Source organism: Theobroma cacao, chromosome 2 (assembly GCF_000208745.1).
Source record: "Theobroma cacao cultivar B97-61/B2 chromosome 2, Criollo_cocoa_genome_V2, whole genome shotgun sequence".
In the NCBI taxonomy this organism is placed as follows: domain Eukaryota; kingdom Viridiplantae; phylum Streptophyta; class Magnoliopsida; order Malvales; family Malvaceae; genus Theobroma; species Theobroma cacao.
Genome location: NC_030851.1, coordinates 37,763,713 through 37,784,750, shown reverse-complemented (window position 1 = coordinate 37,784,750; position 21,038 = coordinate 37,763,713). Strand labels below are relative to the sequence as shown.

At 32.1% G+C, this 21,038-nt stretch overlaps 3 protein-coding genes across 5 annotated transcripts; 1 reads left to right on the top strand and 2 right to left on the bottom strand.

The window, feature by feature from the left end:
• On the top strand, positions 1,163–5,582 carry LOC18610000. Its single transcript, XM_018116148.1, has 8 exons — positions 1,163–1,267; positions 1,368–1,494; positions 1,593–1,668; positions 1,881–1,953; positions 2,064–2,159; positions 3,141–3,191; positions 4,211–4,579; positions 5,184–5,582. Exons 1-8 carry the CDS (start codon positions 1,199–1,201, stop codon positions 5,490–5,492), a joined length of 1,170 nt encoding a protein of 389 aa, XP_017971637.1. The 5' UTR covers positions 1,163–1,198; the 3' UTR covers positions 5,493–5,582.
• LOC18609999 (purple acid phosphatase 8) lies at positions 6,510–9,333 on the bottom strand. The gene is made up of 7 exons (XM_007045400.2): positions 8,881–9,333; positions 8,015–8,171; positions 7,772–7,879; positions 7,566–7,693; positions 7,329–7,457; positions 7,172–7,239; positions 6,510–7,098 (listed from the first exon to the last, which is right to left on the bottom strand). The coding sequence occupies exons 1-7, from the start codon at positions 9,079–9,081 to the stop codon at positions 6,885–6,887; spliced, it is 1,005 nt and encodes a 334-aa protein (XP_007045462.2). The 5' UTR covers positions 9,082–9,333; the 3' UTR covers positions 6,510–6,884.
• Positions 14,205–17,857, bottom strand: LOC18609998 (purple acid phosphatase 4). 3 transcript variants are annotated; one of them, XM_018116459.1, is made up of 7 exons: positions 17,381–17,802; positions 15,799–15,955; positions 15,497–15,610; positions 15,278–15,405; positions 14,945–15,073; positions 14,796–14,863; positions 14,205–14,701 (listed from the first exon to the last, which is right to left on the bottom strand). In XM_018116459.1, the coding sequence occupies exons 1-7, from the start codon at positions 17,549–17,551 to the stop codon at positions 14,485–14,487; spliced, it is 984 nt and encodes a 327-aa protein (XP_017971948.1). In that variant the 5' UTR covers positions 17,552–17,802; the 3' UTR covers positions 14,205–14,484. The 3 variants fall into 3 exon arrangements, with proteins under 3 accessions (XP_017971948.1, XP_007045460.2, XP_017971950.1); XM_007045398.2 differs by having other exon boundaries at positions 14,205–14,698; positions 17,381–17,783; XM_018116461.1 differs by lacking the exon at positions 14,796–14,863 and having other exon boundaries at positions 14,205–14,740; positions 17,381–17,857.

Sequence of the window (21,038 nt, the reverse complement as noted above, 5' to 3'; positions counted from 1 at the left end):
CCCTCTGTTAACAACTTATTGCAAATCCACGAAGCTGACGCGTATTCCATCTCCTCAATATCTTGTTTATCTGGAAAATCCGAATATAGCTATCTTTTTAAGTGTCAAAGATTCCTTTGTTAAGCTGAAGAGCAATATCAATAAATTCAGATTCTTCATGCATATTGCGATGATTCAATAGCTCTAAATCATGGGAAAGGTCACGAAGTTTGGATCCGCTAACACTAATGATCATGACCAAGAATACTCAGAACTTGCTACACATCGGTCCCAAAAACATCACAAATTATGGAATTTATAGTTTTGCAACCCCAACAAAGTATTTAGCTGTACTAGTCCTCAACAACGTGAAACTTCTCATCAACTTCCTGATGATGTAAGAAACTCTGGATTGTGAATGTGTTCCTCGACATATCCGGGTTCGAAAAATGTTGATGGTTAACATCCATTGGTTGATCAGGTCCTGGCTTGAGCAAGTTCTCATGATAATTTTGATCATTCATTTTGTCGATTGGAGATGCGGAGGTGTCAATAATAAATTTTAGAACATTGTGATGCTTGCTTGATGTTTGCAATCGCTGTGTCCCAAGCCAAGCACCAAACTCCTTTTCAACAGCAACAAAAATCATCGGAGAATCCTGAACCGATTGATGAGTGTCATCATTGAAGAAAACATTCAGGTTTCTCAGTCTTTGAAAGAGATCGTCAAGTCCAGGATCATTAAATCGGCAGCGGTAATTGGCCAGTGCTTCACCTTTGAATTAACATTGGACCTTCGTTTACCGCAGTGAATGCTAACGGTTTTTTCCAGTGACCTGCCATGACAAATGTGCCTAAAACTCCTTTTGTTGTAACCCCATAGCAACAGATTCTTGATACCTTCCATAGCTGATTCTAAAACCCATCGAGAGCTTTGCTTGTAAAAATATTTATTGCAATTGGCTTAGGATGAACACTCAACAATGTAACCTTATTCCGAAGAAAAAAAGGATTGGGTTTGAGTTTCCCGAGGAAAAGAACACCAACATAAAAATACCCAGACAGTAATCTGGGTGGGCTTGTACCCATCTCTTCCCTGTTATTGTGTCCTTTTCATCATTAGTAATCTGATTTGGGCCTTTGCCCATCTTAGTAGGTTGTATTATTAATTCTTTCTATTAGTCTAATACTAAAAATATGGTGAAACAAACTAAAAGAAATGGGGGACAAGGACATGGAGCATCCTAGACTGATTTTGCATAATTTCCTGACAGAAGAAGAATGCAAGGTTAATAGCGCCAAATTGCCAATCATTTATTCATCGTTTTAGCAAAATCTTCTTTGATGTTTATTGTTTGAGATAAATTGAAATATGAAAGTTGAAACAGGAACTGGAGTTCATACACAAGAGCTGTAGCACGGTGGGGTACAGACCCAACGTATTTTCCACAACACTGTCTCATCTCATCGCTACTAACTCTCCTCATCTGATCATCCCTTTTCTTCCCATTAGAGGTCCTTTCCTTTTCTTCTTCTGTTCTCCTTTTTTTTTTTTAAATAAAATTTATCAAATTTCATTATTATTTATAGTATTTTTTAAAATTTGATTACAGATAGATTGAAGGAGAAGGTAGAGGAGATCTTTGGGTGCGAATATGAACTTGTCACCGAGTTCACTGGCCTTATCAGGTTCTTCTCTTTCTTGTTGTTCACGGGGATAGTTAAATTTGTAGCAGAATATGACTTGATAATTTTGTTAAAAGTACCAAAAGCCTGAATTCAGAAAATCAACAACAAACAATTGCTAATTTCTTTTGGTAATTAAATCTGTGTTGCATTTGCTTGTTTATTCACTTTACCCCTTGATTAGTGTAATGATTAACATGCACCATATATATCAGTTGGAGCAGAGGAGCAAGCATTGGTTGGCATAGTGATGATAACAGGCCCTATCTCAAACAACGGGATTTTACGGTGCGTGCGTAGCTTTTGTGAAATAATGTCCCTCGCAATTAGTCTTCTGTTGATAAGTGTTGCTGAGGGTGTTTTTCTTTTCCAATTACACTTTTTTCTGCTTTTCAAAGGCAGTCTGTTATTTGAATAGTCATCAAAAGGATTTCAAAGGTGGATTATTTCATTTCCAAGATGGGGAACCCAAAACGATTGCCCCTTTGGCCAGAGTAAGTGCAGCTGTTAAAGGTTTACTTAAGACATTTCTTCTCTTAGTAATATTTGCATGATAATATACAAGCTTGAGTTTAGGTCTCAGAAACAGTTCCAATTGATGCTTGATTTATTTATTTATAAAGCTGTAATAAATCTATCAACTGATCTAATATCTGTGCAGGAGTTAAGCATTCTATACACATCAAAAGGATATATGTTTTGAAGTATTTGGAAATGAGATCATATTGTAGGCAATATGATCTTGACATGAAACTAGTATTATTTATGACTAATTTGGGAAGTACTTTTGCAGGGGTTTTAGGACTTAAATAAGGGGTAGAAAAGGTCTAGGCTCTGGACTCTTTGAGTTGTCAGTTGAAATGAAGGGACCCTGATGAAATCTGATTGTTTGAAGCAGCTAGGCACAAACAGCTGTAAGGTTGTAAAGTTAGGGTTTGAAAGGTTTAATGACAAACTTCCAGGTCTAACAATAGAGAGTTGGGAGAAGACAATGAGAATATGTTGCAAGAAATATTCTTTCAACTTTATGTGTTCTCAGTATTCATGCCTCAATAATTTATCACTCCAAAATCTACTAAAATATGAAGACTAGGTAGGTGTTTATGGAGATTGTTGGATTTTTTGTCTTGTGAGGACTTGGAGTTCAATAGTAATGAAAACACTTATAGTAACCTTAGAAACTTATGTATACACAGGACTTTGATCTCCAAGAAGACTTGATTAAATTACAAAATACGCCTAAATTTCAGAGTTAGAACTTTGCCTCTCTGTATAGAATTCAGTTGGTTGCTAAGACTATGTTTGCCTAATAAAAAATAAGGTATAAGGAAACTTTTTCATTCATGACTTATCTTGGCTTCAGTGCAGAAGCAGCTATGTTGCATTGGATTAGTGATCAAGGCTAGTGATAGCATGTTTACTCAGTAGTTTTGATATAACATTTGATTGATACTCACTGAGTTATTGTATATCAGGATGCTGTAATGTATACAGCTGACAGCCGCAATACTCATTCTGTGGATGAGGTACTTTCAAGATCTCTCTCTCTCTCTCTCTCTGGGTCTCTGTTGTGGGTGAAAATCTAAAAAAAGATTTTCCAATTCTTCTATAAAAGCAAAAGGATACTGTTAGGGGTTCAAGATGGTAAGCTGAATCTCTAGCTGCTCAGTGCTTAGGCTTGATCTCAGTCTCAAAGGGAAAATTTCAATCTTGATTTGAGCTAGGAAATTATTGTTCAAACTTGTCTTAGCGGAGATATGTTCTTAGTGAATAATTACACAAGTTTTCCTTTTTCTTTCATGCATTAAAAATATGAGAAAAATTGAAAACTATGATGTAAGTGGCTATAAAGTAATTTCAGAAAAAGAAGTGCTCAGAAAGTAATGTGATGGAATGTAAAAAAAGGGTGCTTTAGACCATATCTTGTTTGCTGCCGCATATTTTAATTTTGCTTTGTTTTTGTATAAGAAAGTTTTAATTATGGCTTGGTTGTTGTCAATGAAATCCTAGGTTGAATAAATTTACATAAAATCCATGAAAAATTATTCAGCATTGTTTTCTAAAGCTCAGTCAAAGCCATGGTTCTGCTTAGACTTGCCCTTTTCTAACAAAAGAGATTCATTTTGAAGCTTTACTATGGTATGAAAATCAAATCAAAAGACTGAAACAAGCCAATTATTTATTTTTATTGAATTACAATATAATGGAAATTACGGTGGCTTTTCTTTATTTTCTGTCCTGCTCTCAGATATCCATTATTTTTTCTTTGTTTGCATACTGTATGCAATAGTAAAAAACAGGAGAATCTTTCACTTTTTAAAAATTTTTGTTAGCGTGTATTAGATGAGTGATTTTAGATTGGGGCCAGAAGGAGCTTCATGCCAAAAAAAAACACCTATTTGTTTTTCCACATATAGTTCTCCTATTTGCACTCCTTTTTGTCTCTACTACTGCATTGAGCTGTGGCCTGTGGTCCTGGACATTGTTTCAACGTCTTTATTTCTGACAGCATTTTATGGTGCTGATGTATTAGATCATTTGACAGGTAACTGAAGGAGAACGGCTAACGCTTACGTTATGGTTCAGCCGTGATAGTTCCCATGATGAGGATGCTAAACTTATTCCTCTACTTGCAGAAAGCCTATTACACAAGTCAAATAATGTGCTGTGTTCATTCCTACCTTTGCCAGCATCGGATAATATGTATTGGTTTGCTCCTAATCAAGCTTCTCATCAAGAATTGGGTTTTGATATTCGCTTGGGAAGATTGCATTCTCTTGGATTTGATGTATATTATTCTCAAGGCAGGAGCTTTATCTCAGATTTATCTGAACTGCTCATGGAACCAATGCAATTAGCAAGAGGACATCAGTTGCTTGACCATGAATTTGCCAATGTTTTGCATGCACTTCAGGTATTCTTACTATTGGTTTTTCAAGTTAGGGTTTGATACATGTTATGTAATCAGATATGAAGATATGTGAACTTGTTCATGAGATGAACTTAGTCTACTCATTGTGATTCCTAAAGCTGTTTTTTACTCACTGCTGCTCATTTTCTCTTTCTGGGTTATTTCCATAGAAATTGAGGTAGCAACTACTACCCAAAAAATCTGTAGGATGGCTGCTACTTGATTAGATAATCTTTATAACTTCTAATGAGTGCATTGAAGGACTGGTGTCAAGAATGATGAATAAGCCATTTAATTTCAATAATATAAGTGATGCATTGAAAAGGTTAATGTACTTTCCTAATGAGATGATATTCTGCAAGCTGTCTCCCAGCAAAAGAAAGAAAAAAGAAAAGAGAAAGAAAATAATTGATCCATACGTTCTTTAGCAGTTGCGTGGCATAAAGTCTTTTCAGCAATTCTTCATCCAGTTTCAATGGCACTTTAGCTTTGCTGAAATTCTTCATATCACTTTGCACATATCATTTGCAAATTTCTTTCAGCAGAACCTTCTATTAAAAAATCATCGTGGTGATGGTAACCCGAGTCAATCTCTTATGATGAACAGGTGGTGCAATTTTATTTTTGGAAAGGGTGCCAATCTCAAACTTTCACAAATGAAGTTCAATCTGGCAAGGCGGTACAATTATCACAATCACAATGCGAGCAAATTAGTCAAGTGAAATCTGTTTTTCTGAAGGATACTAAACTGGTGGAGACTGTTTTTCGAAGTGTGGAGCAACAGTCCTTTGATGCAGCCACTTTTTCCGCTGCAATCACTGCTTGTGAAGATTATTTCTGTAAGTTACATAAAGAAATCTTAATGAGCTTGCCACAATGGAGAGCTCATCAAGCTATATACAGTTGTTCAATTTGATGTGTCTTGACTCTTGACAAAATTACAGTTAGAGATCCCTGGTGCTCTTGTGATAAATATCACTATTTTTTAGCTAGTTGGGTTGTTAGATTTTATAGCTCAAAATTGTTTTGGTTTTTGATCAAATATTACTTATGTCCCTAATTTAACAGTGTGCCATGTAGGTTGACCTTAAGACCCATGCAGTTAAGATCATCCCAGGGTGACTGAAAAAAAAAATGCTGTGGTTGTCTATACTTGGAGTTCTTTTTGTCCAATTAGGAGGCATCTTCTACAAAATAAGTAATATTGCAGTCGTCAATTTTTAGGGAATTCAAGCAATTCGTTCAGGTCTCAATGACCATTATAGAATCGGGAGGACCTATGATCCAAGTATAATTATCAGCTTATACAGCGTCTATAGGAAGCTTGTATGTGTTTTAAGATGATACGGCTGTTTGCTTAAGGTTGGCTGAGGAGTAGGTGCTTCCCTAATGCCTCCTCAACCTCCTTTAAGGACAAGTTAGAACTTGAGTAGCTGAGCAAAAAAAAAAAAAAGTTACAACTTGAGTAATTCTGAATCTTCTAGCCATAGCTTGAGCCCATAGCTGACTCACCTAAGTTCCAGATGGATCATGCTTTATGGTTTTGTCTTGAGATACCCCTCAATGGTAGTAGATACCATCAATCCAGAAAACTTCAAATAAGTTATGCAATTTGGACAAAATAATTAATCTGGTGACAGAGTCATGACTTAATTTTTGTAGTACATGGATGAATAATATGCATGTTATTAAATTGTGAATTAAATGACAAAAGGATTCTATTTACCTTTGCGATACATGTTCGATGCTTGCAAGAAAGTCTTGCTGATAGTGACTATTAAAAGGACTGGTGGCAAGTTTGGAGGATACTTGAGTTTTTGCATCGTTTAAGCTCTTGAACTCCTGGAAGGATCTTTTCCTTATAGTTCTCCATTATTGATAGAATTGTCCCTTCTCATATTCTGCATATTGGGCCTTCTTGTTTGGGACAATGTGAATGCAATGTAATTTTCCTTCTTTTGCATCCAGTGACATGGGGGAAAACACTAGCATCTTAACTTTTAGTAAATCACCAAAAGGTGAATTTGGGATTGTTTACACGTAGTTGTAAATATACATTAGTAAATATGGTTTGAATATGAAATATTTTGAGCACAATCTTAGCTTAGAATTTGAATATTTCAGTTTCACCCAACTGGCTGCAATTGCAGCACCTTTGTAGAACTCTAGCTGAACTTTGCTTTCTGAAATCAACTTTTGTCTGGTAGTATTATCTTTGCAAATCTCTTGCACTTGGCTTACTTATCTTGAAGTTGAAAAGCAGTAACTTCTGCAATAACCCTCTGATTTATAGATTGAATTGGTCTAATTAAGCGTCTGAATGCAGTTCTTTGGAGATGTTCCATGTATGTAAAACTTTGCCGTAAATATCATAGAATGCGATATGAGCTTTGCGTTGAGTCATTTGCATAGACATAAATCCTTGCCCATCGTAGTAAAACTTGAGTTCCTTTGGATCCCACCTATGCACATCATCTTTCCATGCCTTCGAGCCACCACCAGTCGTTAAATATTGAATTTGGCTGCATTCATAACTGTTGGTTGGATGTTCTTAATTGTTCTCATAAAATCTCAAAAAATGTTAGACAATATTACCTGTTTTTGTCACTGATGTGTTCCAAGCAGTGATCGTGGCCGTTAATGTACATATCTACACTGTTTGCCTGAGAGAAAAAAGGTATAATTTCCGTTATAAACATAATGAAATAGAAAATGCAATTGATATCTTTGTTGGTAGCGTAGATTATATTACTTCAAGGATGGGTACAAGTTGTTTGACCAGCTCTTTAGTGACACCATGGTGTCCAGCGCTTTTGATTGTATGGTGTCCGACCACTATCTTCCATTTTGCATTAGATTTCTTTAATGCTGCATCCACATCCTGCTTGAAACCAAGAATACTTTTCCCTTTTTAACTTTTTTTCTTTGTGTTATTGATATTATAATGTGCCTTAGCTATCAAATATAAAGGATCATCCTATGACTTCACCTTGAGGAGATTTGAAAGATAATCTTCCCTTGGAGAGACACCTTTCCAGTCATAGACATCATCCCCTGGATCTGTGAAATACTTGTCAACAAATGGAGTCGTATCCACGAAGAAAAACTCTACAAACTCTGCCAAAGACATGACAACAGTCGTAAGTATACTTGAATTGAGAACTGAAAATGTGAGAATGCTGCAGTTTTCCTTACCAGCTTTGAGAATAAATGATCTCAAGCAAAGCCACCTCTTGTCTTTTTCTCTAAGGATGGGACTCAATTGTGCTTCAACATCACCTCTATAGTCATGATTGCCCAAAACTGACATAAAATACCCTTTTCTCAGTTAACCTTTTTAGTGCCAAAATGAACAACAATAGATGCTATATTTATATGTAATTATAAAGTTAATAGTTAAGGAAAGTACAGATTTGATTGAAGTATTTATTCGTTTACCATTGTACCATTGCTTTTTCAAACTTGGGGCTGTGTAGATTGCGGTGAATGACTGATTGAATGCAGGATCATCTACTCCCGTCAGGCCATCTTCATAAAAGTTATCCCCTGTCGAAATCACGAAGTCTATGTCTAGTTTCTGACCCACCAGTCCCATCTATGACACATAAAACACAAGGGGAAAATATTAGGGTAAAGAAAATAACAAATAAAACTGACTTTTGTCGTAAATAATAATAATAATAATATAGTCTGATTTGACAAAGTGATGATGGGAATTCACTGAAAAGTTTATAGTATAATATACTTATTTGGTGTAACATATAATTTTTATACAGTGAAAACTTAAAAAATGCTATTAATTATATTTTTCATTAGCAATTAATAGAGTGTAATCAAATGCCAACAATTAATAGCAAAAGACATTTAATAGCATTATTGAAAAAATGGTCCTCAAAAATCAAATTTGGTGCAGTGATGAGTAGTACTAATTGATTCTACACTTCTATCTCTGCTACTTATCTCTCTATGACAAAATTATATTAAATAATTTAAAAGTAAGATTTATCTATTTACAATAGATCAACTTATTCATAAATGTAATAATTAAGTACCGTATTATTAGTTCCTATAGTATAGTGGTAATTTTATTTTATTTTTCTGCAGTGGTGATATAACATTTGTCAGCAGAAACCATGGTCGAAACGCATTGTTAGTTAGTTAGCAAAATCACTAGGAAGTTTCATGCATGTAATCATCATGTCACTTTAAAATATGTACGAAAATAGTTAGCATTAAGGATTGACTAAGCTCAAGTGTTGAAAAGAGATTTTAAGTTGAAGTTAAAAAAGAAAAAAAAAATTGACCTGAAATGCAACTTTAGATTGATTGTATAGTCCTTTTCTTCCCCAGTCTCCAACCACCAAAAAGCTGAGAGACCCGTTCGGTTTCACCGGATGCTGAAAACGCTGGAGCTCGGCCACGGAAGACTCCGACGACAGCCATAGCCAAGCACTAATCAGGAGAACGGAGATATGAATGGTTCTGCGAGACGACAGAAAAGCCATTGTGTAGAAGAAAATGGAGAAATGATTTGTATTATTTGATGACCAAACATTAATTGTTGAGGAATACAAGGCAGGGCTTTTTTCGGCTGCTTTGGTGACGATAACAATTACTTGAGAAACTTAGTCTCTTAATTCAAAGGTTGATATGTCGAATATCCCTCTGAAGTCTGAATTATATATAAATATATTACAAAGAAAATTGAAAAATAATTGCCTGTAAGAAAATTGAGGGAGGAATTTCTTTAGCGTAGCGAAATGAAAAAGGTCATTGCATGGTACCACATATATATGTGTTGTAGGAGCAAGAAGGAAAGAATCCGAATGATACTTAAACCACCTATGTTTGACTTGATGAATGGTTTTAAATTACGACAAGTACTTGCTTCTAAGAGATGGAAGGTTTAATCGGACATTAATGGTACATTTAAATATTTAAGAATATAATTTTTTTGACGTGTTTAATGTAATTAGAAGCAAACAGTAAAGAAATTGTCCCTTTACAATTTTAGGAAAGAAATTGTTATTTAACTGTTAGAATAATATAGCAAGGATGCTTATTCAATTTCTTCCTTTTGTTTGTGTTCATATAAGTTTAATAGAGTTTTTTTTTTTATTAAAATTTCGTAATTATTCAATCTCAATAAGTGATTTAATTATATTTTATATAAAACTTATGTGGATTTTGCATTCATGAATGATTGAGATTTATATAATTATATATAATTAAGGGTAGGCCAAGTGAAGCCCTTCTATTTTTATATTATTATTTTTCTATATCGACGTTTAGGTGACGATTGGGGTAGAACACGAATAGCTCTTGATTTTCTTGTTGAAAGGGAATCTGATTTTAGACTGTTCTTTGTAGCATGCATGCCTCATTAACTTAAGCTTTGTAAGATAAGATAGGTTCACTTCTTTTATCACTTGAATTTAATATGTGTGTGCGTGTGTCATTCAACTTTTGTCTTGGGTTGGGGGAGGAATTAATGCTTGGATAATTATTAATAGTACTCTGATGTAAGCCATGATGGAGTTTCTTTGTGGTGATTGTGGAGAATATGCCTTGTGTGTCCGAAATCCGAATATGCCTTGGAATTATACTCTCGTTTGAAGAGTAGTTGTACGTAGTTGTCAACTGGAAAGTGCAGGAGCAGCAATTATTCAAGCACAAAATACGATTCAAGAAATAATTGAATGAGATGAGAAAAATGGAGCTTATGTACCCCACTGTGAAAATAAGTTTCATATAAATAGTTTTATTTTTTTTAACAAATTGATTACATCAATTACAAGTAATTATATAGTGTTTTGCTGACTATTAATTCACGAATTATAACCCTGTTCTGCATTCTTTGTGATTACTAGAAATCATGCTAGGTGATGATAAGCACGTCGATCGTCAAGAAATTAAATAACTCACCCAGGGAATCTGCTCTCGGAGAAAGCAAGGAAAGGATCAAGAAAACCAAGAATGAAAAGAAGACTAAGAAAGCAGAAGTAGCAGCAAAGCAACAGGAAGACACAAGACAAGGGTAACATTCTAAAGTGTCCCAAGCTTGGTGGCGGTGGTGGAAAGCCTTGAGCTGCTATGTATGTTTTCCCTGGCCAGAGCAATAGGTAGTACTTTGAAGGCATTGTAAGGACTGAGTGCACTGTTGGCTGTGTTGTTTTTACTTTTTTACTTATCCTATACCAAGAACTCAATGTTGAAGTTGAGTGATGAAGTAATTTTATGGATTTTGACTTTATTTTCTTTTTTTTTTAAAAAAAAAAACCCCTGCAAGGTATGTGGGCTTGGTTGTTATCCCTCCAGTAGCATAACTTTCTGTTGAGGTTTCATTTACTTTATGTATTTGGCATTTGATTTTTTGTTTTTCGATTAAATAAATAGAAAGTAAATAACAAAATTTAAAAACTGAATATGCAAAAGACAAAGAGTTAAAAACAATTATAAAATTAAATTATTAACAAAATGAAATCTTAATTAATTGCATTCAGCATAAGCAGTAAAGCTCTCAAATTTAAAAATTTACCGTCATCTATAAACATATTAAAAGTTAAAACTTGAGACACTTATTATAAAATGATAAAATTAATCTTTTATTGAATAATCTAAAATCACATATATATGTATATATAGTACAACCTATATAAATTAATGCCTTTAAGATTATGAAAATTTATTAATTAATTGAGATATTATTTAATCGATAAATTAATAATTTATTAATTTATACATTAATTAATAAAAAATAATTTATTAAGGTATTTTTTATTTTTTTTCAAAACATTGAACTTAATACATGTATTGAGTATTGTGATTATACAAACCAATTACAAATTATCATTATTCTATGTACTTGTTTAACCAAAACAAATTCATGAATATAATTAGTCTTACTAAACAAAAGTCATGAATCTATCTATTTTACAACAAACTAAAATTACATTCGATGCATACAGGGGCAAAGCTAGCCAATTTTTGTTGGGGGGGCCAAAGATAAAAATAAAATAAAAACAAAAAATTTTTAAAACTAATATGTTGAATTTAACCAATGATCAAAAGATTCATAATAGACAATAATTTTATATAACATGTAAATAAAAAAACTAAAAAAAAAAAACTTATAATAGTTATTTAAGAAAGTTGTGCTCGACAATGTTTTCTAAATTCAAATGCATCAATTATTGACTCTGTACTGAAAAAACTAGCAATATCTTTCTTAATATAAATAATTAAATTATCTATAAGAAACTCATAATCCATTTTGTTCGGAATCTTGTTTTCACCATTTTCATTGCTAAAAAGGCTTTCTCTGTAGTTGCTGTAGAAACAGAAAAAGTCAAAATAAGGCGAATTAATCTATCAATCAAGTTGTAATTCTTTGATTTTTCTGTTTTTGCTAATCTTTGACACAATTCAGAAAGTGTCTTAATAGCTTCAAAACTTTGATGAAGAGGTATATCGAGCTCGTAATGCCTCAATTATAACCTCAAAATAAGCCTTTCTTGTTCTGTGAAATCCTGAGAATAAAAACTCTTTGCTAACTTGCATATATTATCAATATTGAATGATTTATAATTATTTTCAACTTACTCATATTTTAATCAAACCTGAAAAAAAAAACAATATAGTCAACATTCAATATTCTTATTTATTTATATTTAAACTTAAAAAATAAAACATAAAATTATAATGAATAAAATATAAATAATTAAATACGAAATACAGGATTTCATATAATAGTTAAATAATATAAATAGAAAGAATAAGGTAAAAGAAAACTTTATCTCCTTTTAATTTTATACAATGATGGTGGGTGATCTCTGTCTTTCCTTATCCAAACTCACAAACTCATAAATCGCTTTTGAAGAATAAGATGTGTTTTAATGGTGAGTTACAAGAAAAGAGAAATAAAAATAAAAAGACACAAAAGAGAAGAGAAAAAGAAAAAGAGAAAGAGGTGTAGAGAAACTTAAATTAGGATAAAATTAAGTAAGTTTGTGAGGTTGTTTGATTTATTTTATTTATATTAATTATTAAATAAAAAAATTATTTTGAGTCGGCTATTAATAATATATAATAAATAAAAATTTTCAAAAATTTTGAGAGGGCCATTGATAAAATATATATAAAAAATAAATATTTTTAAAAATTTTGGGGGGGTCGTGGCTTACCCTCTGCCCCTGGATGTATACTTAATTAATATACTCATGAACATTAAGTCAAGTAAAAACATTTACAAAAAAAGTATATATATAATATCATAAATGATAAAACTAAACATAATGGTTTCTTATCTTAAAAGTGTAAAGAAATCAACAATGACGAATGAAATGCGTAAAGCATTATGTGAATACAACATAGAAAATCCAAATTGCACTCAAAAGTAATTGTAACAGTGGTTGCTAGAAACGTTTAACTTGCAAGTGAGCTAAGTAATAAAATATCAAATACGATCCAGAAATCATCAAAGCATTTATTAGGCAATATCAATTTTCTCTTACAATACGAGAACAGTACATTACAGCTTCTTAATGCACTAAGAAAAATTAGAGATGAAGTCGAAGAAGACATCAATTTCAAGAAAAAACAAATAACATTGAAGTTATATTTTACAAAAACCTCATAATTGAATTAAGTATATATATAATTTTGATATATAAAGAGATTATTAATTTATATATCAAGTGAAATTAATGTGAGTGTTTTTTAAAATGTATTATTTTATAAATTTAACGACTTATTAATTTATCATTTTGTTTCTAAATTGGGACCGATAAAAATATTATTTAATCAAAATTTTAGTATATTATATATATATTAAAGAAAAACCGTTATCGTACTATAACTTAATTTATATTTTGAGCGAAATATTTCTCCCTATAGTGAAATTGCGAAAGTTCCACATATCTATTTCCGTGGATTAATTGTCAAATATACAAAAAAAAAAAAGGTAAGTGGGTCAGTAGAAAATGGGAAATGATCAAGGCAAATAATAAATTAGATTAAGATTTTTGATCATGAATTTTTTAAGTGCAGAGCATGACCCATGCAGACTATTGAATTAGGTCTTCGTTTACCAATAGACTAGACTATTATTTGTATATGATGAAGGAAAATCCATTCATCCCGCACCATCCCCTTTCAGCTTTTAAATTACAAGAAAATTGTATGCCTTGTCCCGCACGTCAATATTTCTTCTTTCTTCTAATTTCAAAACTTTAAGTTAGGAGTTAACAGTTGTTTCTGTACGTAACTGCATTAATTTAATTAATTATGTTGTTGACGGCGGTTTCTTGGTTAATTTTATGTAATTTTTTTTGCTAATTTTAGTATTTTTTATGAGCCAAATCAGATGAGATTAATAAAACTAACTTGAGAGTTACTCTTTTATTATGTAGCAGTTTAATTTTTTTTTAAGTTTATTAGAATATGATTTTTAGGCTCAGAATTCCTTAAATTTTAGTAATAATAAACATTTATATTATATTTCAAGCAACTTATTGAGAAAAATTATAAAATTGATCTTCCAATTAATTGTTTTTTTATTTGAAAAAAGAGATTCAAATCTAATTCTTTGAATATGAACACTGACCATTGGCTATATTAATTAGTGATATGCACTAAATAATCATTTTATAGGACATGTTGGATCAAAGGCAGAGCGTGGATCGATGAGAGAAAATAATTTGGGTAAACTTGTAAGTCAACCCAATAATTAATGTTGTTGTCTCAAATACGGAAGCGATTTCGAATAGAACGATAGTTAAATACACAAAGCTCCCAAGATGACTCAAGATTCTCTCTGCTTTTTTTTTCCCTTAATTTCTTGTCTCTAGTAGCTGATCTTGATGATGCAGAAACCAATTGACCAAGGTGTTTTGATGCTTTAAACGTCCTTAAATTGCAGAAGAAAGCTGCTTTGAAGTGGTCCATTTGTGCATAACATTGCCGAAAACATCATAGAATGTGGCATCAACCTCAGTCCGAGTCATTTGCACAGACATAAAACCTTGTCCATCGTGATAGAACTTCATTTCTTGTGGATTCCACCAATTAACGTCACCCCTCCACGCCTTGGAGCCACCACCACTTGTTAAGAATTGAATTGGGCTGCTGCATGTGCACGGGGGACATGAGTATCAATTTTACTGTCTGTCATCATTTTCAAAATTCAGAGATTAAATGCCGATAAAATAGTAATTTTTACCTCTCAGTGCTGCTAATGTGCTCCAAGCAATGGTCATGCCCGTTAATATAAAAGTCAACATCGTATGCCTAAAAATTTGCAAGTTAAAATTTTGGCTTTGTCAAGAACTTCATTGTTTTTCATTTTTCTAGATAACCTCTTCAAATTACCTGAACGATTGGAAGAAGATGCTTGGCAAGCTCATGGGTGTTGCCATGGTGTCCAGCACTTTTGATTGTATGGTGACCCACCACAATCTTCCATTTTGCTTTGGATTCTCTTAAGGCCGAATCCAATTCCTGTCAAATTAATACCCCACTTTACGAGCTAAGTTATTTTTCTTAAATTCTGTTATTTAGGGTCAAATTAAAAAAATGCATATGGTTGTAGCCAACCTATACATACTAGACAGACAAAAAAAAAACAATGCAGGCAGGCACTGATATATCCAAAGCTATTCAAATTTTGTGTTTAGGACCAACAATTAAGCAGCAAAATTTTACCATCAAAAGATTCTTAAGGTAATTTTTTCGGGGTAATACGCCCTTCCAGTCATAGACATGATCTTCTGGGTCGATGAAGTATTTCCTCACGAATGGAGTAGTGTCTACAAAGAAAAATTCTGCCATTTCTGTTGATCGAGAGAAAAAAAAAAAAGGGGGTTAAAATTAATCTAAAAAAGTGCTTTTAATGAGCAAGTATAGTTTAATTTGTTGGCTGACCAGGTCCAGCATTGAGGATAAATGATCTCAAGCAAAGCCATCTGCTATCCATCTTTGTAAGAATGGGACTCAACTGGGCCTCAACGTTTCCCCTGTAATCGTGATTACCCAACACTGAAATACCAAAAGTAAAGCTGTCAGCAAAAGAATCAAAATAGACAAAGATGTCAGCAAAAAGCTTCCACATTTAGTTGCACCATTATAATTTAATTTCCTTTTTTTTCTTCGATAAAATAGACAATAATTAGTAATGTTTGGAAACAGGAAATCTGCTGTGACGACCCAAGGGGATTGAATATTACCAGAGTACCATTGCTTTTGCAAGCTAGGAGCCGTATAGATGTCAGTAAAGGATTCATGAAATGCTGGATCATCTACACCCTTCAATCCATTGTCGTAAAAATTATCTCCCGTAGAGATTATAAAATCAACATCCAACTTCTCTCCAATTATTCCCATCTGAAAAAATAAAGAGTAAATACTACCTAAATTAATTAACAATTAAATTTAAATATGCATTGAATTAAACAATCAAAAGTAATTTTTCATGATTTTATAAATCTCATTGCTCTTTTCAAAAGATTCGAATCCAAGATTTTTGATTCGGAATTTTATACGATTTAAACCATTGAATCTCTTGATAAAATGTAAAATATTTGGATAGAGTCTATATATGACACAGTATAATATTATATGCAGTACCCAAAACCCTATTAATATTTTCTAATTGCTTAACCTATTAGTATAATGTTGGGGTCTTTTGGATTCAGTGAAACATTTCTTTCATTAATAAATTTTGTTTTGGCTTGTGAAGTTTTTAGTGCAAAAGAAGGAGAGACTATTTTAAGAGGCAGATAGTGTATTAAATAAAGGTAGTACGACCTGTCTAGTTGAAAACGCATGTGTTTCTTGAGAATAGCAAAGGTTAGTTATGCTTTTGATTTTGGGTTCGTGAAGATTTAAACCCATTGAGAAGGCCCAAAGGTGAAACTGGAATTTTCTGGATGGAATATTGGAGCCATGGACTGGTAGCTGAGTGACGTGGACTTCTATAACAGGGGCAAGTTTGTCGAATAGTGAATAATGCAGGAAAGATGGTGCCTAACCCACACAGCGTGGCTACCCACACTAGTTGCGTAAGGAACAATAGAAGATTATTCGAAAAGGAAAGGAATTTGGTATCTTACGTGGAATCATGCCATTCCAAAAGCAACCAAAAAATTAGGTAAAAGATGATTTATAAGTGCATAATAACTTTTCCCCTTTTTTTTTGTTTAAAGAAGGTAGAAGTTGGATTCAATTTATATTCGAAAAAGGAGAAATGTAACTTCAATTATTAAAATAAAGACATTTGAATGTACCGATCATTAAGTCAAAATGTTCTGATATTAGATTACAGGTCTTTTCGTTACATTTGCTAGATGATTTTCCTGATTTTTATTTTTGTTAATAGTAATACTAACACCTTGGTGGATTGTTTTGATGGTAAGTCTTTTTACTATTCTGGCATCTACGTTTATGCTATTCAACTTTATTAGATAGCTTTGATAGATTTTCTCAATTATTGACGAGTTGTTGATTTGATGTGTGGTAGATGCTCAATCCTGCATTCACCTGTCTCTCTCTAGAGAGCTACGCATATGCAGGATTGACAATTAGTCTGGTTACTGAAAGAGCTTAGGTCACTTGGTTTGAAAAAAATTAAAAAAAAAAAAGATTCTGGTTTAGATGTGATGACAAAACTTTGAAATGAAAAACAGCAAGAAAGAAGAGTCATTTAACACAGGCAGCTTTTTCGCATTTGGAACTGAATACCAAGCATTAACTGACGTAAGAAATGAAATAAATAGTTAGTAAAGAATAGAAGGTAGAAACAATATTGACCTGAAGAGCAACTTCAGATTGGTTATAGAGTCCTCTTCTTCCCCAATCTCCGACCACCAAGAAGCTAAGAGACCCATCAGGTTTCGCCGCGTGCTCGAAGCGCTGAAGCTCCGCCACACAGGAAACAACGAACAGGCCAAGGAGAAGCGTCGATGCAAGCGTCAAGAGCATAGTTTTTTGGCATAAAAGAACTATTGTTGTAGGAGACAGGACTCGAGACAGTGGAGAGAAAAAAACTAAAAAGGGAACGAGTAGTTGATATGTGACTAACAGGAGCAAGGGAGAAGGCCTATTTATAAAGGTCGGGTTTCAAAACAAGGCAGAGAGGTTAAAAAAAAACACTAGCTAAGGAGTGATCAGTTATAGAAGGATGTTGAGTAAAATTCATACAGAAAATATATTTCTTTCCATAAATTATTTTTCCATTGACAAATAGAATCGGCGTTAAACGTATGAGGAGGAATAATCCACGAATGGGAACTGAAAGACCCTGCCAAACTGTATTGTCTTTATTTTATTTTTTTGAAATTTTTGCTAATAGATAACCATATCCATTTTATAGCCAACTGGTTCTTCCTATACCTTTTGCCCTCTTTTCCATCAGCTGTGCAATTTGCTTTAATGCTGCTTCTAGTTTCTTTCCTATGGTCCAAAACTATGTGTGGTTTCGTGTCCGATGATATATGGTTAGTTATGGCATTGTTGTTTGGAATAGAAGGGAACAGAAATGGAGTCTACGTTTAACTGTTGTCTAGTCTAATGGTTTTTTTTTTTAAATTTTTACTAGATATAATACTAATTATACACACTTGTGTTCAAGAATTTTATTTTAAATCGAATTGAATTCTTATCAAATGAGTTAAATTTAAGTGGTTTTGGTCTCATCTCATCATCGATCATTTCAAGAAATTTTAATATTCGAGTATTTGATTTAGTATTAAATGTATATATTTTTTATTTATAATATTCAATTTGAATTGTTTTTCGAAATAAAAAATGAAAACAGGTTCACCCACCGTATATGAGATGATGGCAATGTCTAGTGGGGGACTCGTCACGTGGCTTTCCACAAAGCAAAGCCTCTCTCTCGAGAAAGAGGGAAGAAAAACTTTAAACATTTCATGGAAAACTGCTAATTTGGTTCATATCTGAAAGCATTGGAGTTTCCCCTCTTTCCAACTTCCAATTGGATTGATCATTGATGTTTACACCAATTACGTTTTACTAAGTTATGCTTAAAAGTATGTATTTTTTTTTTCTTTTGGATTGGATGGAATAACAGAGCATTTGTTGCATGGAAGAACACAATGTTCTGTCTTTTTTGTGCAATATTGTTTGGTTGAAAAATTCATCCCTAGTTATCATCTGCCCCAGTAAGTGCCTAGCTAAGTTAATATGTAGAGGAAATATATAGAATAGACATAGATGAGTAGGCTATAACCAAATGGTAGATATAAAAAATTGTAGGATTCATTTTCCCCCATTTTCCTCATATTCAGACCATATATATGGTGGGAGAATTGAATTTTGTATGGGGTTAAGAAAATTTTAAAATTGTGTGTATCAAAATAAATATTTATTTTAATTTTTTAAAAAAAGATTTATTCATTCATCCAATACCAAATATGTCATGGTAACTAACTCATTTGCCTGAAGATATTTGATGACATGAAAAGGCTGATGCGAGCAAGAAACCATACGCTTACAAAAGATTCTGCTGCACCGTAAGCCGCCATTGATAGCATATTATCATTTCCATGACTCATACAAAAACTAACTCGTAACAAAGACAGAAGCCTTAACTAGATCTGACAATTCGTGTTTTGGTATCGTAAATGTGTAAGATACTATTAGACACGAAATATATCAAGACTAAAAATGAACACGACACGTTTGATATTTGCATCTTAAATTTAAAACACGTACACGTATACGTTTAATAAACATATAACACAATATGACACGATTAACACATTTATTAAATATGTCAATATACGACATGATACAATTAATAACACATTTAACACGTTTAACACAATTAAATAAAAATATTTACAATTAAATATAATTTTATTATTTAAATTTTAAATCTATAATTATAAAAATAATTATAACAAAATAAAAATAATAATAACATCAAATATAATAAAATTTAATATATATAACATATATAAAATTCATTATCATATAATATGATAAAATACATCATTAACATATAACCTTTAAATACTAATAATATAAAAAATCATTCATAATTTTCAATCGTAATAATTACATTATTACCTTTATAAAATTAAAAAAACTTATTAAAATAATTATTTAAAATTATTTATATAAAGTTAAAATAATCTTTAACTATTAATTTTTAATAGGTTAATAAACGTGTCATGTATACATGTTCAAACACAATAACACGATTTAGTAAACGTGTTTGTTGTGTCTAACACGTTAAGATATGAAAATTTTCGTATCTTAACATGTTAGACACGATTAGACACGAAATATATTAAAATTAAATTCAAAACTTGTTTAACTCGTGTTTTCTCGTATCTTGTCTAAAATTACCAGATCTAGCCTTAACTTGAAAGACCTGACATCAACAGAATAGTTAGCCTATCAACCAGTCCTAAAAACATAAATTCAACCATTGATGAGTTCTCAAAACCAAGTTCACTTCTAATAACATCAGTAAAGAAGAAAAACATATCAACAAGGACACTGCACTGCCCATAATTCCCACCAAACGTGGGACATCTTTTGACACTCCAAACCCGATCATCAGAGCCCATTGCACGTTCGGCATAGCCCCACATTCCTGAATTGCTTTGCTCCAGGAGCCCCGTTTCAATGAGCATGACTCAGCAAAAAGTGCATCACAAGCAGCTCCTACTGCCCCCTGTCATTTTCAGCTAAACCGAAGATGATAAAACCATAACCGCAGCCAGTTCAGAGCAGAACAGAATAATTCTTTTGAAGTTAGGTTTGAAAATTGTGAAAACTTGAAGAACAAGAAAATTGAAAAGAAAATGAGAACCTTCATTTATATGACTCAATTAGTTTGTATATGTTCTCAAAAGAATGTGAATGTTCTATTTTCGTTAATTGAGCTAAAAAAAAACTGTGCATTTGGATTAAAAAAGAATTAAACGCTTTTGAATTTTCTTTTTGTTAAAAAAAATCCCATTATTAAACCTTTGAAATGAGAAAATCCCTGACCTTAAAAATTTTGAATATTACATTTCATATAAAAATTTAATAATATAAATCAAACAAACGAATTAGTGAACAAATACATAACTAGACAAACTTAATATAAAATTGGATCAAATCAATATATTATGGGGGTTGAATTTGAGATCTTAGCACACGTTTGATTCATAGAATAAAATAAAAATATAATAGAATAGATATTCGGTGGAAATAAAATAAAATAGGAATATAATAGAAATATTATTATGTAGTTTGATTGACAGAATGTAACAAAGTGAGAATTTACTGCAATGTTTGATTGGTAAAAATAATTTTGAAATAACAAAAGAATAAGTAATAAAAAGACAAATATATCTTTTATTATAATATATAATTATTTTTTTATTTTTTAAATATTAATATTTTATTTATAATTTAAATATTATTATGATAAAAATATTAATAATTT

Coding starts and splice junctions, on each gene's coding strand:
- LOC18609998 (XM_018116459.1), bottom strand. CDS start 17,551: ATGCTCTTGACGCTTGCATCGACGCTTCTCCTTGGCCTGTTCGTTGTT. Junction 15,611..15,798: donor GCAAAAGCAATGGTACTCTG/GTAATATTCAAT, acceptor TTGGTATTTCAG/TGTTGGGTAATCACGATTAC. Junction 15,074..15,277: donor ACCTTAAGAATCTTTTGATG/GTAAAATTTTGC, acceptor TTAATTTGACAG/GAATTGGATTCGGCCTTAAG.
- LOC18609999 (XM_007045400.2), bottom strand. CDS start 9,081: ATGGCTTTTCTGTCGTCTCGCAGAACCATTCATATCTCCGTTCTCCTG. Junction 7,880..8,014: donor GAAAAAGCAATGGTACAATG/GTAAACGAATAA, acceptor ATTTTATGTCAG/TTTTGGGCAATCATGACTAT. Junction 7,099..7,171: donor CACATCAGTGACAAAAACAG/GTAATATTGTCT, acceptor TTATGAATGCAG/CCAAATTCAATATTTAACGA.
- LOC18610000 (XM_018116148.1), top strand. CDS start 1,199: ATGGGGGACAAGGACATGGAGCATCCTAGACTGATTTTGCATAATTTC. Junction 1,268..1,367: donor TGACAGAAGAAGAATGCAAG/GTTAATAGCGCC, acceptor AAGTTGAAACAG/GAACTGGAGTTCATACACAA. Junction 3,192..4,210: donor ATACTCATTCTGTGGATGAG/GTACTTTCAAGA, acceptor ATCATTTGACAG/GTAACTGAAGGAGAACGGCT.